The 17043-nt window shown below is 39.0% G+C and overlaps 2 protein-coding genes across 3 annotated transcripts in view; one reads left to right on the forward strand and one right to left on the reverse strand.

Moving 5' to 3' along the window:
- CTXND1 (cortexin domain containing 1) overlaps nucleotides 1-17043 on the reverse strand; it is a 413279-nt gene that overhangs the window by 80508 nt on the left and 315728 nt on the right. The gene's annotated exons all lie outside the window — the stretch shown is intronic.
- The window catches only part of ARNT2 (aryl hydrocarbon receptor nuclear translocator 2), a 110286-nt gene that overhangs the window by 43319 nt on the left and 49924 nt on the right, over nucleotides 1-17043 (forward strand). For both annotated transcript variants that reach the window (XM_087972616.1, XM_087972617.1), the window contains 3 exons: nucleotides 7104-7206; nucleotides 10842-10907; nucleotides 12039-12124. In XM_087972616.1, coding sequence (XP_087828742.1) covers nucleotides 7104-7206; nucleotides 10842-10907; nucleotides 12039-12124 — 255 coding nt within the window. The remainder of the gene's footprint in view (nucleotides 1-7103; nucleotides 7207-10841; nucleotides 10908-12038; nucleotides 12125-17043) is intronic.

A 17043-nucleotide genomic window follows, 5' to 3' on the forward strand; every position in this document is an offset into this window, starting at 1 on the left:
GCATCCGTCTTCAGTTTGTTGGGATATACAAACTGGGAGCTTTGTTGAGAATAAATGTAATAGAAATCAAGTTTTGACTTTCTTCCACATGAAAGGTTGGACTTTCTTCCTTCAAAACATATCATATTGCTTTCCTTCCCACTCCTCCGAATTAAATTATTTTCTCAAGGCAAAACATTTCCAATTCTTTCAACTCTCTTCTAAAGTCTTAATTTCTAATCTCCTGATCATCCTTGCTATGCTTCCTTTGAATTATTCCAGATTGCGTCTTTTTTAAAGGGTGGGGCTCCAAATGGAATTACTCAAAGGCAAATGTCATAGGTCATGCCAGTGAATTCCCCATTCTTCTCTTCCTTTTGCCTTCTGAACGTGACCTAAAATAAAGACTATTGTTATTGTTCTTTTATGATTGAGCCTTTTCCTCTAGCAGAGCTACCAGTGGTAAATATCCCTGAATTCTGGTACTTGCATTCACATTTCTTTTTTATTTTTATGTCTTTGACCCATGCTTTCTTTGTACCAGTATCATATAGAATATTCAATATACATATTTATATTTTGGAATAGCAATAGCATCTAGACTTATATATCACTCCATAGTGCTTTTATAGCACTCTCTAAGCAGTTCACAGAGTCAGCCGATTGCCCCCAACAGTCTGGGTCCTCAATTAACCGACCTCAGAAGGATGAAAAGCTGAGTCAACAATTCAGGATCGAACTCCAGACTGTGGGCAGAGTTTGCCTGCAATACTGCATTCTTACCACTGCGCCACCATGGCTTATTGATATTGTTAGTAATTACTAAGTAAATGAAGAGCCAGCCTGGCTTCAATAAGAGGAGAGTGGGATGTATGGTGTCTAAATTGGACCTATAAATGGTGACCTTGGACTGCAGGTTAACTTTTGTGGTTGACTTTGTTTTGGAATCCAAAAGAAGTTCCAGGAGGGAAACTCAGTCAAGCAGAGAAAGAAGGAGGGGGGGGGATTTTTCCTGTCTTTGAGCAGACTTTATGTAAAGCAGGTAAAACAAAACCATGGACTAATCAGAAATTGGAGAGGTAAATGTCGGAATTTCCATATCATTTCTGGATAACTTGACCATTTATGCTCTGTAGTGTTTTACTTGTTTACTATATTTAATCACATTGTAGTTTTGTGTTAAGCACATTCTCAGGGTTAACCCTGGCAGGATCATTTTTGAAGTAGACAGGTCTTCTAAATTGGGACTCATCAGAGAGTTTCAGGTAAATTATTAAAATATTCGGTCATAGGCCAAAGATGATCCATAAGAAAAGAAATCAAGTGTGAAACCATTATGGGAAGCTGGGAAAGGAATGGAAGACAGAACATGAACAATCGAGATAGCAGGTGATGAGTTAGTTGATAGTTTATGTCAAAAATGGCAACTGAATCTAGATGACATAACACTTGGGAAGAAGGATTTCAGATCCTTCCAAGGGACTTATATAACAATAGAAATAGCACTTAGACTTATATACCACTTTATAGTGCTCTACAGCCCTCTCTAAGCAGTATATATAGCGCTCATGTGCCTATGAACATCAGTGAGAGATAGCATAAGCAGATAGTCATTCTGCCTAAGATTTGCAAATTCCCTGACTTCTCAAATGTTCATTACATCTCAAGGGAGGACTTGATAAAAGAACTTCTGAGAGATCTTTAAATGCTCTCTGAACTTGATTGTTTTCTTGCAGACATTTCAATTCCTGAACTAGGTAACATCATCAGTGCTAGTAAGGAATGGGGTTTATATTCTAGTGGATTGCCCTGTCCATATTGGTCTTAGATGTTCTTCATTTGGGCTGTTTACTGTTGCCTTGTTTGGAAGTTTCTTGATTGGGGTATTGTTTACTTGATTGTTGGGTTCTCCAGTGAAGAGAAGAGAAGAAAAGAGAGGAGAGGAGAGAAGGGAGGGGAGAGGGGAAGGGAGAGAAGAGAAGAGAAGAAAGAAGAGAGAGAGAAGGGAAGAGGGGAAGGGAAGAGAAGTTCTTCCATGAACTTCTCTAGTGAGACTTTCCCAAATTAGAAGGTTGGATAATAATGAGGATTAGAGAGTGATAGAACGAGCATTGGGTAACAGGACAAAACAGCAAGTACTGTGCCAGCATTAGTTCACAATGCCAAAGCCAGCTAGAAAGCATCATCCTAAGAAATTCTAGTAATTTTCAAGCAGCCTGAGAAAAACAATCTCATTCATAGGGGGAGGAAAACTTTCAGGAACAGTATTAGTTTCATAATTGGAGAAAACCTTGATCATCATTTGTGGTTGATGGCCTCTCTCTGCCATGCTTTTATGGAATCCTAACAGCAAGTTGTTTTTGAAGGTTACCAGGATATTAGTCACAAAAACAGGCATGTATTAGTAAGCCTCATTTCCAGAGAGTTTGGAACCACGTTCCAATTTATTGTGATTAAAACAACATCGGATAGTTTTAATTGCTTATGTTTTTGATTAGGCTGTTCATCATTTGTAGATTTCTCATTTCTCTATATTAAAACAAAGGAGAAATAGTTTAGAGTCTACCAAGATACTTCCATTGTTGTTTTTAATTCCTGTTTTCTGTTGTTTTTCCCAAATAGCCTGTGGAATATTTTTCTTGGAGTAGAATCTCTTTTTTGGGGGGGTGGGATGTTTGTTGTTATTATCTTATCCAAGTCAAACTGAATTTCTCTTGTATAAGGCAACAGCAGGGAGCATAAGAATGAGTGCACAGGGGCATTTAAGGATATTAAGATTTACCTCTGTCTTTGTGAGACTATGGCTTGGTTTGTGCAAGTTTTCTGTAGCTGCTCAGCTTGGGGGTATTGTTTCCCTGAACTGAAAAAAGATGCAGCAAAAACATGGATGCATGGACCTTAGTTTGAGAGGTAGACTTGCACTGAACTGCATTCACACATTGCTGTAATGTAGGATGCTTTTGCTATAGTTTGTTGAACACGTCGCATAAGAGCCTGGACGGCAGAGAATGTGAAGTCAGGTTGGATGGCCGATGCATCATTTGAAACAAAATGCACGGGTTTGTGTGAACCAGGGCAGAGGATTTGTTGCAAAATTTGGAAAAATCTAGGTAAAAGTGTTCCTTTTTTTTTCTTCTAAAGGGAGATATTTGTGCAACCTAATTCCAGAGTACTTCATCCATTTGTCCCTGCCAGATCTGTGCATTTGCTTCCTACCAAGCTATTGTCCTGCTGGTTATTAGTTCTTCTAATTTAATTCGGACAACATGGGCAGTTGCTTTCTAGCCTTTGACACATTTTCAGTCCAACATTGCTAGAAAATGCTTGGGGAGTAGTGCGGTGGCCTAGAGGTGGAGTTCTTGCCTCACAATCAGGAGGCTGTGAGTTCGATCCTAGGTAGAGGCAGTTCTCTCTCTGGGCACAATGAGAATATATCTGCTGAATGAAACTCCACATTGGTGACAGAAAAGGCATCCGGCCAGTAAACACTCTGCTAGCTCCATTCAGTTGCCCAGACTCCATCCCGCAAGGGATTATGGGGTCATGAAAAGAAGATGATGATTACCAGAAAATGCTTGGGATTTTATTTATTTATTTATTTTATTTATTTGATTTGTCAATTGCTTACAAGATAATAGGTATAAGTATATACATAGTTATGAATACATGAAATGGGTACATATAAGAAAAACAAAAGAAACAGTAGGACAGGGACGGTAGGCACTGCAAGCCCCCTACAGACCTCTTAGGAAAGGTGTGAGGTCAATAGTAGACAGTTTAAGGTTAAAGTTTTTGGGGTTTGGGGAAGAAACTACAGAGTCAAGTAGAATATTCCAGACATTGACCACTCTGTTGCTGAAGTCATATTTCCTGCAATCCAGTTTGGTGCGGTTAACCTTGAGTTTGTATCTATTGTGTGCTCTTGTATTGTTATGGTTGAAGCTGAAGTATTCATTGACAGGTAGGACATTGCAATGTATGATTTTATATACCATACTTAGATCAGACCGAAGATGGCATAATTCAAGGTTTTCTAGGTCTAGAATTTCAAGTCTGGTGGCATAAGGTATTCTACAATGAGTAGAGGAGTGGAGAACTCTTCTTGTGAAATATTTCTGGACTTTCTCAACTGTGCTAATATCAGATACGTAATGTGGGTTCCAGACTGATGAGCTGTATTCGAGTATTGGTCTAGCAAATGTTTTGTATGCTCTAGTTAGTAGTGTGATATTACCAGAGAAAAAGCTACGTAGGATTAGGTTAACAACTCTTAATGCCTTTTTGGCTATGTAGTTACAGTGGGCTGTAGCACTTAGATCATTGGAGATGAGTATTCCAAGGTCCTTTACAGAGCTTGGATCATCAACAAGATCTTGACTATTCAGCTTGTATTTTATTTTCTGATTATTTTTGCCAATATGTAAGACAGAGCATTTATTTGTTGAGATTTGAAGTTGCCATTTGTTTGACCATTCTGATACATAGTCAAGATCTTTTTGAGGGGTAGCAGTATTGTCTGTGGTATTGAACAGCTTTACATCATCAGCGAAGAGAACGCAGTTGCTCTTAATATGATCACAGAGGTCATTTATGTAGAGTATGAAGAGAATTGGTCCTAGAACACTGCCTTGGGGGACACCACTATTGACAGGTACAGAATTTAATAGGACACTCCCAATTTTGACCATTTGTTGTCTGTTTGACAGGAATGCTTCTATCCAATTATGCAGTTGTCCAGAGATACCATAAGATTTTAGTTTTAGGAGTAGTTTGTTATGTACCATTGAATCAAAGGCTTTACAGAAGTCTATGTAAATTGCGTCAATTGCTTTGCCCTGATCAAGTTGTGTAGTCCATATGTTTTTGCAGTATAAGAGTTGCAGATTACAGGATAGTTTTTTCCTGAAACCAAATTGTTTATTGGAGAGTAGGTTGTTTGTCTCTAAGTGAAGGATAATGGATTGGTTAATAATTGATTCAGGTGACGCAGCATAAGGAGATTGGTCTGTAATTTTCAACTAGGCTGGGGTCTCCCTTTTTGAAGATGGGGATGACCGTGGCTTGTGACCATAGGTTAGGCAAGGAGCTGGTCCTGAAAGATTTTTCAAAGATTATGCTTAGAGGTTCGGCTATGGCAGTGGATAACTTTTTTAAGAATCAGGCACATATTCCATCCGGTCCAATAGATAGGGATGGTTTTAGATTACATAGTGCTTTTTCAACATGATGATTTTCTGAAGGTGAAGTACGTGTTGTTGTACGGGATTTTGGTTCAATGTGGTAGGAAAAGTTGCAAAATGGGGCAAAGCTCATTTAACAAATTTCACACTTAGCAGCATAAATTTTGAGCTCAATTGTGGTTGTAAGTCTTGGAATAGCTGTAGTATAAGAATCTGAGGATCTGCGAAAGAAAGAAAAGGGCAGTTTTGAATTGAGGCAGAACCAACTGCTTTAGTGGGAATTGCAAAAGAGAGGGAGAGAAAATGAAAAAATGGGCAGTGAATTTTGGTCCTGGTTTTGTCATTTTGTGGGGAAAGTTATGGGGCAATGATGAATAAAGAAGCCTTTATTTTTGTTACAGGAAGCAATAAGCTGTGTGGAGGTGACAAAGTTCAAATTATGGCCTTGTTTTCTTAATTTATTTATTTTTTTTTTTTGAATAAGCCAGATTGTGGTAGGGTGAAAACTTGGGGAAAATGAACAATTACTGGAAAAAATATGGGGAAAGACATACTTTCCTTTACACTTTTGTATGCATTACTTAATCTTGAGAATTTAGGGATTTCCAGTAGTCTGTTGGTTTGAGTGATTATCAGTTTGATTTGCTATGCCATAAAAATCTGCATCTTGCACATAACAAACACCGCAATGGGTACCCCCATATGATTGGAGGTTAGGTCATACTTCTTTTGTCCCACTTTCTCAGTCATCTCTGAAAAGAAGGTCATTGGGATTGTAGGAGAACTGGGAGGAGAACTGGCGTCTGCTGGTCAACTTTCAAACATCTTCGACTGCATTCCTAAGTGAAGATGTAAGGAGTCAAAAATACGAGTGTGGGCAGATTTCTTCATTAAGGTGTCCCAGACCAGAAAAAGCATCACATGGAACAAATTATGATTTTTATAACTGTCTCAGCACTGGGAGTGAAGGAAGGAAGAACTCCATAAGTTTTCCAGTGTGTGACTTAATTGTGAGCATCAAGCATGGAGATTTTTCCTTCTTTACTAGATGATTTATGACCGAGGTTTGTAATTCATTGTCTTGTTGCAGCAGGGTTCAAATTCTCAGAATGTATTCTTGCTTTCATTGGATGCTTTGTTTCTCCTATACACGGTATATTTTATGGCTGTGATAGATTGTAAATCCTTCCATTCCAATCAATCTTCTCAGCTTCTATTAGTTTAAATGTGGTTTTACTTGCCGCAGTACAATTATTTGAGCCTCTTGGGCTGATATATTGGCTTAAATCAACGGTTGGCAAAGTACGGCTTTCTAATTCTGCAAACTTAATCCTCTCTTTTCATTGTGGCTGATAGGAATTAGAATTTGACAAGATCCAGTTGGACCCTGCTTTCAAAGAGGTTTGAAAAATGGGATATATTATTTTTTCTAATAAATAAACCAAAACATCATTATGATTGCATAGAAATTGACCGAGTTTAATCTATGGCCGCTACAAAAATTGGTATCATTGTCCTAAGAATCTCAGTGGCAGAAACTCTGACTTCTGCTTAGAATTTGTGTAACACACTCACACATTTTTATGCCTGATTCAACTGCTGAGCTTCTAATGGGTGTGGAGCTATAGCCAGGCCACTGTAGAACAAGAGGCTGTTAGTACATTTCAGTGTGAGTTCAGATGTGCAGCAAACAAGCTAATGTGAAAGGTGTGAATCACAGGCTTGGTGAAGATACTGTAATTGCTTGATTGGTCCATTCTGCTTTTTCTTTCATCTTTTCTGCCAGCGTAGTATGGAACTATAACATGCTTATGAGATATTGTTCTGCTAACACTGTAAAATTATTTCAATTTAGACTGTGCTGTCGGAGTCAGATCGCCTTCTTGGTGACCCGTCTTTTTCTCCTTTTTGTTCTTGTTTGCGCTTCCCCTTCCCGCTGCGTAGGGAGGATTTTGGATTTGAAAACTGGCACAGTAAAGAAGGAAGGTCAACAGTCTTCAATGAGAATGTGCATGGGATCCAGGCGTTCCTTCATATGCAGAATGAGGTATGCTATTTCTGCTTTCATCATTAAGGGAAGCCTAGAACTTTCCTCCTAGCTCAGTACCTTAACCACTGCAGCACACTGATATTCATTCACTCATCCAGAATAGAGAAGAGAACGGAACAGAATTCTTTATTGGCCAAGTGTGATTGGACACACAAGGAATTTGTCTTGGTGCAAATGCTCTCAGTGTCCATAAAAGAAAAGATACACTTGTCAAGAGTCAAGAATCATAAGGCACAACACTTAATCATAGCCATAGGGTACAATAAGCAATCAAATCATACTAGGAAACAGTCAATATAAATCGTTAGGATACAAGCAACAAGGTTACAGTCATACAGTAACAAGTGGGAAGAGATGGATGATAAGGAGTGATGAGAAGATTAATAATAATAGTAATGCAGACTTAGTAAATAGTTGGACAGTGTTGAGGGAATTATTTGTTTAGCAGAGTGATGGCGTTTGGGAAAAAACTGTCCTTGTGTCTCGTTGTTCTGGTGTGCAGTACTCTATAGCGTCGTTTTGAGAGAAGGAGTTGAAACAGTTTATGTTCGAGATGTGAGGGGGCTGTAGAGCTGGAAGGGACCTTGGAGGTCTTCTAGTCCAACCCCCTATTCAAGCAGGAGATCCTATACCATTTCAGACAAGCAACTGTTTAGTCTCCTCTTAAAAACCACGAGTGATGAAGCACCCACAACTTCTGATGGCAAGCTGTTTTACTGCTTAGTTGTCCTCACTGTGAAGAAGTTTGTTCATTCATTCATTCATTCATTCATTCATTCATTCGAAGCATTGACAGCATTGTTTCAGAATATTTCCTTCAGTGGTGGTATTCGACTGGTTCTGCCCGGTTCTGGACAGGCGTTAGCGGCGATGAGCAGTGGAGACCGAACCGGTTCTCTTCGCTGCTCTGTGGTTGGCCCCCCCGCCTGTCCGGGCTCCCATATTCACTTTTATGGCCAGAATTCAAAGCGCAGCTGCTTTGCGCGGTGCAGAATAGCGCTGCGTGGCAGCTGCTGCAGCGACCACCATCATGCAGGCTTGCAGGAGGCAAGTTAGAATGCCTCTGTGCCTGCGCAAAGTGTGTGTTTGGTGCACGCATGCACGCAAAGTGTGTGCATGCACGCAAAGCTCAGTCACCAAGCCATGCCCACCGAACCGGTGGCAGCTTTATTTGAATACCACCACTGATTTCCTTTCCAAGTTATTCTAGGGAGCCCCATGGGTTTCACCTTCCACCTTCATCCAATTTTTAGCCTGGACCTCACTCTTTCTTCACATCTACTGTATCGGGTCTCATGTTCAGTTTTTACTGAATCACTGAATAACAGAATTGGAAGGGACCTTGGAGGTCTTCAATCCCCTGCTTGAGCAGGAAACATACCATTTAAGACAAATGGTGACCTAATCTGTTCTTTAAAACTTTAAATCTGTTCCTCCAGTAATGGAGCACCAACAACTTCTGAAGGCAAGTGATTAATTGTTCTCACTGTTAGGAAATTTCTCCTTAGCTCTATGTCGTTTCTCTTCTTGATAGGTTATCCATTGCTTCTTGTCCTGCCTTCAGGTGCTTTGGAGAATAGTTGCTATTTAAATTCACTGTCAGAAAAGAATGATCCCAATTGCAAACTAGCCATTTTCAGAAAGTGGTGCTTGTTTTCATTAATAATATCCATAAATCTGTATCTTGTTTTGTTTTTTTTAAAACTTATGAGTCAGTAGCTCACATCCTTTCCTTGGTTGTGTTTACCAGAACACAATCATCAGACTGACCATGAAATTTGATCCATTGTGTCATCTTACTATATTATTATTCAAATTATTATTTCTGAGACCTAAGATTGGAATGGAAATGTGGCCTTATTTTTGTTTCATAACACACCACATTTTTATTTATAAGGGGAAAGAAAACAATAAGTAATCACCCAGCTAATTTTAGGCACATGAGAAATTCTTGAGACGATCTTCATTTTTCCAATTTTGAAATACTTTAGGTGTCTTTAAATACTTTATTTTTAAAAATCCCATCATATGGCAATAATTAAGCTTGTCTCAGGCCTGTGGCTTATGGTTTAACCATTTTTTGGTCTAAAATAAATATCTGGGATTCTTCTAACCACCTTAAAGCTGTCACAAAACGTGGAACACATGGTTTCAGTATCAGCCATCTTCAACTCTCCTTAGTTTGCTTTGTTTACCATTTTGTCCAAAGAAGAGCTTATGTAATTGAAATTTCATTTTATTTTATGATTATGAATTAGCCTAATATGTTTGTGGTGCTACTATAGATTGGGACCTCCGTGATCAGAACAGCTGCCTTTTTAATTTTTGTTCTTAGGTATGTTCTTCTTCTTTTGGTTTGGTATGTACATGGATTTATCCATATAACCATGGTATCCTACATCAAATGGAGAAAAAATTATCTACCTGAGGATTAATAATCAGTGGAACAACTTGTCTCCAGAAGTTGTGGATGCCCCAACACCAGAGGTTTTTAAGAAGAGATTGGAAAACCGTTTGTCTGAAATGGTATAGAGTTTCCTGCCTGAGCAGTAGATTGGACTAGATGTTCCAACAAAGATGATTGGGGGACTGGAGGCTAAAACATATAAAGAACAGTTGCTGGAGTTGGGTATCTCTAGTTTAATGAAAAGAAGGACTTGGGGTGGCATGATAGCTGTGTTCCAATATCTCAGGGGTTAAGGTTTCCTGCCTAAGCAGGGGTTGGATTTTAAGATCTCCAAGGTCTCTTCCAACTCTGTTATTTCAACGTCTAACTTCCCTTCCAATTCTGTTATTCTGTATTCTGTAAGGTTGGGGTTTTTATCTTTCGCTAGTATTACCCCTCTAGTGATTACCTAAAGCTACATCAAAATGACTTCTGGATCAGCCTACAAAGAGCAGCAAAAAGACTTAAACTTCCTTTAAGATGGGGGAACTGGAGACTAAGGCATATGAAGAACGGTTACAGGAACTGGGCTTGGCTAATCTTGTGAAGAGAAGGACCAGGGGAGACATGGTAGCAGTCTTCCAATATTTGAGGGGCTGCCCCAGAGAGGAAGGGGTCAAGCTATTTTCTAAAGCACCTGTAGGCCAGACAAGGAATAATGGATGGAAACTGAACAAGGAGAGATTTAACCTGGAAATAAGGAGAAACTTTCTGACAGTGAGAACAATCAACCCATGGAACAGAAGTTGCTCTTGGAAGTTGTGGGAGCGTCATCACTTAAGAGCTTCAAGAGGAGATTGGACTGCCATTTGTCAGAAATGGTGTAGGGTCTCCTGCTTGGGTGGGGGGTTGGACTAGATGACCTACAAGGTCCCTTCCAACTCTGATTATCTGTTAGATCTGTGAGATGACACTATTAATTGGATTATTTCTTCTTAGTTCTAGGTTGGCTCTCCCTTTGATAAGTTTCCATCCATTATTTCTTACCTTGCCCTCAGTTGTTTTGCAGAATAGGTTGTTCTTTGTGACTTCGAGGCAAACACAAAGCAAAGCAAACACCAACCCATGATCTTTAAAAGCCTTCTGCTACAAAGGTTTCTGGCTGCAGTTGTGTAACTTCATTGTTGTAGCTTGTTCCCTGCAATCAAGTAGGGTTGCTAACTGTCTTACGCTGTTTCATTTCTAGATGTGGAAATGCTCCATTGGATCATTTACCTCTGAACAGGATAACAACCATGAGGAAAAGATACAGGTTGGTGTTTTCTGTTCCTTCTTTGGCATAACCCTTAGTTATCCTCATCATCCAAGACCTTAGAAAAATGTTGACCTATTATAATAGGCAACGCTTGGGTTGACAAGGTAAGTCTCAGAAGCATCAGTTCACATTCTTGTGGGCCTTGAGATCAGCATTCACAGATATGATGGAGGCATTCATTTTTGACACTTGGACTCTAAGGAATTCCGCAAATGTGCCAGTGGGCTAGTTGAATTTGAACAGACCCATCAAATTAAAACATTGGCAAAAGGGTTTGGGTGAGCATAGAACGATCCATACTATGCTCACTCAAAGCCTTTTGCCAATGTTGCCAAATGTGCTTTTACCAAAGCTTAGGACTAAACCACAGTTGTTCTTAGTGTTGAAGACGAGCATCTGTTTTCTTAAATTGCAGGGTTTAAAATGTGCTCAAAACAAGATTTGTTATTTGTCATTGTTCATGTTAATGATATTTCATGGGAAATTTAATTTCACGAAATTCATGTGGTTTGTGCACATTTCTGCTTAGTGACTGCCTGCATGAATTTGTATGAGTGTATGTGAATATGTGTGTATATGAGTTTTAAGTATGTGTGTTTTTTTAAGCGACAGTTAAATATATATTTGTGTATATTTAGCTATATCCCAAATAGAGAAGACCAAGAAGTTTGTGTTAGAGAGAGGGGAATATAAACACTGCAACAAATTTGGTGATTGTTCCTTTCAATTGCTTCTTTCCATATATATTCATTTGCAGATTTCATATCCCAAATGTTTTGTTCTGCTCCAAGATTTGAGAAACGACATCCATTTATTGGCATTTTTTTAAAAGTAACACTGACTTCCAAATTATCTTACACAAGAAATAAACTAAATAAATTGTGCCATTACACTGTATGTGACTCACCCAGTTTCTTCTATAGTCTCTTTCCGTGGCTTCTAATTGACGTAAGGGAGCGCCTGAGTTTGGACCTTGGGCCAAACAGGAAACATGTCTGTTTCAAAGGGAGTCATTTTGATTGAACTATGAAAAGAGGATTCAGAGAGTAGTGGTAATGAATTTGAAGGATTGTCTTGGTTGAAAAACAAACATGGTTATTTATTTATTTTTCTCTGCTTTCTATTTAGAAATGGCCTGGGCCCAGTGAAGGAAGGAGAGGCACAATATGCTGTGGTTCACTGTACTGGGTACATCAAGGCATGGCCCCCAGCAGGTAAAATCGATAAAGCAGAATATAAAACCTTCCATATGGATATCTTTGCTTTCTTGGGTTCTTTCCAGAAGTGAACAAGAGAGGCATGGAAGCTCATTCATAACAAGAGATTCTTGGCCAATGTTCCTACCTACCTACCTACCTTTTCTCCCTCTCTCCTTCTTCCTTTCTCATCTTCTTTCTTTCTTTCTTTCTTTCTTTCTTTTCTTTCTTTCTTTCTTTCTTTCTTTCTTTCTTTCTTTCTTTCTTTCTTTCTTTCTTTCTTTCTTTCTTTCTTTCTTTCTTTCTTTCTTTCTTTCTTTCTTTCTTTCCTTCCTTCCTTCCTTCCTTCCTTCCTTCCTTCCTTCCTTCCTTCCTTCCTTCTTTCTTTTTTTCTTTCTCTCTCTCTCTCTTTCTCTTTCTTTCTTTTGTTCTTTTATTCTCTCTTGGAACAAAGAAGCTTTTCTTATATAGACCTCAGGGAACTTCAACATTATAGAATTCCAGGGTTTTGAATCACATTCTATATGACTTTCCTACATGAAATCAGCTCTCACAATATCTTTATCTCTGTGTTTTTAATTGTATATCATTAGATGAGAGAATGTGATTCAGAACCTACATGCCAAGATACTTATGAATCTTTATTCCAGAGCAGCCATCAATACACAGTCAAGTGTTAATTATGTCAAGAAATGGACACCCATATCAAATTTCTATAGGGCATGTTAGGGCAGGCAACACAATACATTTCATAGTCTACAGTTCCTCAGGTCCACAGTTAGCAACTGTATAAAAGAAGACCAACTCTTAAAACCCCAGAAGCTTTTATATATTTTTCTCCCACAGTAATCTTTCCTCCCTGATGGCCAATTCTGAACCTAGGAGAATTTCGAAAGGAATTTTTTTTGGAGAGAAGAAAATCTGACACCCCGCCCCCCAACCTTATATGTAAGCCTTTGCTCCAAGCTACCACACCCTCCAGTTCTTCAATAAAGCATTTCTGTTTTAAATGAGGTCTTCTGGGAATTTTTTTTTCTTGGCCCATTGCATTATACTCTAAACATGCTGTAAGCCAATATCACACATGGGGATATTTACATACGGGAAAATGTGGAAAACAGTTGGAAACCCAAGAGGGGATTGTGTCCAATGTTGTCAAGAGATGGTTTGGCTGACCTTATTTCTTGGATTTGCTGAAGAGTGTCTTTTCTCTCTGACAGCCCCTGCTGATGTGAATCAGAACAGGAGTTATCTTTGGTTGTTGACATTTGGATGTATTACCGGCCTAAAGCAGTGGGGGTTTTATTTCCTTGGGTTGCAAATATAACCGTGTGTCCCACCCTACTAAAGCTGTAAGAAGTTTTAGTCTGGTTGAACTTACTGTAGACCTGTAGGTATTGCTCATAGATCATATATTGTGGCATGGTTTTTTTCAGAGCTCTGCAAAGAATAATTATGTTGCGTTCAGAGAAAGAAAGGGACGTGGTGGCTCGGTGGCTAAGACGCTGGGCTTGTCGATCAGAAAGGTCAGCAGTTCGGCAATTCGAATCCCTAGCGCCGCGTAATGGAGTGAGCTCCCGTTCCTTGTCCCAGCTTCTGCTAACCTAGCAGTTTGAAAACATGTAAAAAATGCAAGTAGAAAAATAGGGACCACTTTGGTGGGAAGGTAACAGTGTTCCGTGAGCCTTCGGCGTTTAGTCATGCCAGCCACATGACCATGGAGACATCTTTGGACAGCGCTGGCTCTTCAGTTTTGTAATGAAGATGAGCACCGCCCCCTAGAGACGGGAACGATTTGCACGCATGAGTGAGGGGAATCTTTACCTTTATTCAGGGAAAGGAGAGGATTTTTCAGTATTCACCGAGACCATAGGTTTAGTCTTCCAAGCTTTTGGATTTGTCCTGGAGCCCATCCTCAGGGAATTTCTCTCTCACCAGAATGTGTACATTGGGCTATTCTATGCCCAAAGCACATATTCTATTCAGGTAGTGCCTGGTTGTGTGTGGCTTTTTAGTTGTTGATTGGGATATTAGTGGCCAGCTATGAGCCACACACAACCAGGCACCATAGAAATACTACACACAGAATAGCCTAGAGCACACACTCTACTAGAGAGGAGTTCCCTGAGGATGGGCTCCAGCATGAGTCCAAAAGCTCGGGAGACAAAACCTCTGATCCCGGTAACCCACCCAGATTGGATCCTGCAACATTATCCTGGGACATGTATATTCGCCTTCATTTGGGAGAGGATTTTGCTGAGATTACAGTTATTACAGAATGTAAATATGTGAGTTAGTGCAAAGTTGTATGGATCTTTCCAAATGTGGTTGTATCATAAATACTTACAACTGGACTCTAGCAACTATTTCAAATGCAGAATGCAAAAGAGCCATGGTGGCACAGTGGTTAGAATGCAGTATTGCAGGCTAATTCTGCCAACTGCCAGCAGTTCGAGTCTCACCAGCTTGAGGTTGACTCAGCCTTCCATCCCTCTGAGGTCAGTAAAACGAGGATCCAGATTGTTGGGGGCAATCTGGATAAACTGCTTAGAGAGGGCTGTAAAGCATTATGAAGTGGTATATAAGTCTAAGGGCTATTGCTAAATTGGGAAGAATTGCTAAATTCTGCCCCCACTTCTCATGACCAAAATATCTTGTATGAAAACCCTGTAATATTGTGAACAATTGCCAAGCATTCATGATGTCTTCTGAGAGATGGCCTAGTTTTAACAATCTCCTGAATTGTGAATGTTTGAAATTGCATTAATTTAATTTTGTGAAATCATAGAAAGTCCTTTTTGAGAAAGGACAGCTTCCCTGATCCTTCACTTGCCATCTTACCAACACCTAACTTTCCCTTGAAGAGGTTATTTAAGCATTAAATTTTAGATTTTCTCTTTATGTACTTTTTTAAAAAACTGCTTGGAGGAGTGAGAAAGCACAGGATTGGTGGGTTACATTAGCAGTCCAATGTAATAGCCATTACATTGCCGCATATACAGGTAGTCCTCCACTTACAACAGTTCATTTAGTGACCGTTCAAAGTTACAACAGCACTGAAAAAAGTGACTTATGACTATTTTTCACACTTATGACCACTGCAGCATCCCCATGGTCACATGGTCAAAATTCAGATGTTTGGCAAGTCACTGGCATTTGTGACAGTTGCACAAAATTTGCGACCTTTTAAAAAACAAATGAGGAAAAGAGCTTCACTTAACAGCTATGTTAACTAATTTTACGAACTGCAGTGATTCACTTAACAACTGGGGGAAAGAAAAGTTGTAAAACGGGACAAAACTCACTTAACAAATTCCTCACTTAGCAACAGAAATGTGTGCTCAACTGTGGTCATAAGTTGGACACTGCCTGTAATTTCTTCTTAGAAAAAAGGAGAAAGTTGGTTGCCTGCACATAACAATCGAACAGCCATATTTTGTTTTTCTATTGTTTTTTTTTTATAGAATAGAGTAGAATAGAATTCTTTATTGGCCAAGTATGATTGGACACACAAAGAATTTGTCTTTGGTGCAAATGCTCTCAGTGTACATTCAGAGATGGACAACACATAACGGCAAACAGCTGCTTTCTAAAGCGTTTTCCCCATCTTTCAGAAAGAAAGAAATAGCACATTTTTTAAAACTTCGAAATATTTCAAACATTTTTGGAAAACGAACATTTCCATTTTAATCATGTGTATGTTTGTTTTAAGGATTTCTCCAGAGAAGTCTGAATGATGAGCTGCATCAGATATAGTAGTGAATATAGTGAAAAGAATGTAAATGGAGCCAAGGCTGTTCCATCTGCTCTTAAGCAATGTGTGTATGTGTATTTGTTGAATGCGTGCAAGGATATAGCATTCTTTGGGCATTTCAGGAGCCTTTGAATTATGGCTTAGCCTAATTGGCTTCTTATGGTAGCTCTGTACCCTTCAACAATGGAAAAAATGTGGAGGGGGAAGTGGATTCTTTTTTGGTAGTTTCAGTTGTCTCATAAGGGTCTCATAAAAATAAATGCAGTTCAACTTCATTGTGAAAGAATCAACAAAATAATTGAAAGATGGTAAAGTCTCCTCAGAAGTGTAAGAACATTTGCTTACCACACCAGGAATAGAGTAGAGTAGAGTAGAGTAGAGTAGAGTAGAGTAGAGTAGAGTAGAGTAGAGTAGAGTAGAGTAGAGTAGAGTAGAATAGAATAGAATAGAATAGAATAGAATAGAATAGAATAGAATAGAATAGAATAGAATAGAATAGAATAGAACAGGAATTCTTTATTGGTCAAGTGTGATTGGACACACAAGGAATTTGTCTTTGGTGCATATGGTCTCAGTGTACATAAAGAAAAAAAATACATTCATCAAGAATCATAAGATACAACATTTAGTGATAGTCATAGGTAAGCGATCAAATCATACTAGGAAACAAATAATAAAACAATATAATTTGTAAAGATATAAGCAACATGGTTATAGTCATAAGTGGGAAGAGATAGATACTAGGAAGTGTTATTATAATCTAGTAGTAGAGGAATAATAGTAATACAGTCTTATAAATAAGTTGACAATGTTGTGGGAGTTAGTTGTTTAGCAGAGTGATGGCATTCGGGGGAAAAACTCCCCTTGTGTCTAGTTGTTCTGGTGTGCAGTGCTCTATAGCGTCATTTTGAGGGAAGGAGTCGAAGCAGTTTATGTCCAGGATGTGAGGGGTCTGTAGATATTTTCACAGCCCTCTTTTTGACTCATGCACTATACAGGTCCTCAATAGAAGGCAGGTTGGTAGCAATTGTTTTTTCTGCAGTTCTAATTATGCGTTGAAGTCTGTGTCTGTTTCATTACCAGGCTATATCTTCAGCAGAATTTAGGGAATGTCAGTGTTGGTGTTCTGCTAATAAGGGCTTCGTGTGGTCAGTAGGTCTTGTGATAGGAGGGTTATATAGAT

The sequence above is a fragment of the Notechis scutatus genome, chromosome 11 (genome assembly GCF_049901735.1).
Source record: "Notechis scutatus isolate UNSWTSFEM ecotype Mainland chromosome 11, rNotScu1.2, whole genome shotgun sequence".
Lineage (NCBI taxonomy): Eukaryota > Metazoa > Chordata > Lepidosauria > Squamata > Elapidae > Notechis > Notechis scutatus.